This window comes from Pundamilia nyererei, unplaced genomic scaffold, assembly GCF_000239375.1.
Source record: "Pundamilia nyererei isolate P.nyererei 1_Seehausen unplaced genomic scaffold, PunNye1.0 scaffold00379, whole genome shotgun sequence".
Classification (NCBI taxonomy): Eukaryota; Metazoa; Chordata; class Actinopteri; order Cichliformes; family Cichlidae; genus Pundamilia; species Pundamilia nyererei.
In genome coordinates, this window is record NW_005187780.1 from 25,564 (window position 1) to 26,888 (window position 1,325).

Consider the following 1,325-nt stretch of genomic DNA (forward strand, 5'->3'; position numbering starts at 1 on the left):
CAGCTACATTCTCGCCTGAAAATATGTTAAACGTTTATTTTGTGACCCAGAAAGAATAATAAGAGTAATATTAAAACTAACTAGCTGCCGCCATTGTTGGAAACTGAGCTGGGCTGCGCTATGAATTCTGGGATAGGTTGGGGCACGAAGTATACACCCGACCCATCCTTCAAATCTGGGGAAATGAAGGGCGCATTTTTCGGAGTCTTCGAATTTGGACCGTCTTCGTCGTGCCGCTGTAACGTAATCGGCCTACACATGCGGCCACAGGAGGATGCGGTTCCTGAATTCGGACACAGCTGCTTCTACTTGTTTAACGGCAGCTGGCATCCCTGTTTCAGTCCGTTATTACACCCTTAAATCCTACTACGTATTAATGAGTCTTTTGGGATCTTACAAAGCTTCAAACGACGCGTCGACTATTAAATTAGTTGTTGACGATTTTGATAGTCGACTAATCGCGGCAGCCCTGCGTAACTCCTGTAAATCAAAAAGCGACTGCTTTTCAGTGACATTATGGTAACGCCTGAGAAGATGAAGGTTGGTTGAGAGAGTGACGGCGCTCTACAGAAGCACAGCGCTGGTTTTTTCCCTTCGACTGCACAAACAAACCACCAAACGTAAACCTCATCTGCTGCCGGCTGAAAGCCTCGAGGTCATACCTCCTCTCCTGCTGCCGTTTCCGATGGTGGAGGTTTGCTGTGAAGCAGCCCCGCCTCCTTTGACTCATCTACGTCGCCCTCTCCTGATTGGCTCTCAGAGGACAGGAAGCTGTTAGAGGACAGAGCGGGGACGTTGGAGACCGCTGGCCTCCACTCTGTGATGTTAACAGCTGGAAGCAGCAATTGTAAAACAGCTGGACCAAACCAGCGCAGACCTGAGGAGGGAGGAGTCCAGTTACAGCACTTCCTGAAAGTCAGCTGTGATCATGTGACTGCTGTGTTTCCTGTCTGGAGAATCGTCCACGTTTGCTGTTAAACGGTGATTTAAGATCATTGAAGTCAATGAACTCACCGAACAGGAGAAACAGCAGAGAAAGAACCACCAGGAGGACAGGAAACCTGCGGAGACGTCAGCCATGGTTTAATCACCTTCCTTCCAGTGTTTAAGCTTAAATGTATTTGAGCGGTCGAACAGGTCTGATGAAGCAGATTTACTCCAGAATGAGAAAACCTAATGAATCAGCTCAAACTTGCCAGCTCAGCGGTGTGTTTGTGGTCATGTGACGCCACCGTGTGTCGAGCCACCTGAAGGCGTCGCCTGCTGTCCGACCTGCAGACACAGAACGATAAAGCCAATCAGAACACAGATTCAGATGGATGGGA

General features: G+C 48.8%; 1 protein-coding gene across 1 annotated transcript in view; it reads right to left on the bottom strand.

Annotated features, from left to right (window-relative positions):
* Nucleotides 1-1,325, bottom strand: part of LOC102216212 (SUN domain-containing protein 1-like) — an 8,532-nt gene that overhangs the window by 4,105 nt on the left and 3,102 nt on the right. Inside the window, exons 2-4 of the mRNA XM_005752783.2 lie at nucleotides 1,197-1,272; nucleotides 1,015-1,061; nucleotides 663-877 (exon numbers count right to left, since the gene is read on the bottom strand). Of these exons, the coding sequence (XP_005752840.1) occupies nucleotides 663-877; nucleotides 1,015-1,061; nucleotides 1,197-1,272 (338 nt within the window). The remainder of the gene's footprint in view (nucleotides 1-662; nucleotides 878-1,014; nucleotides 1,062-1,196; nucleotides 1,273-1,325) is intronic.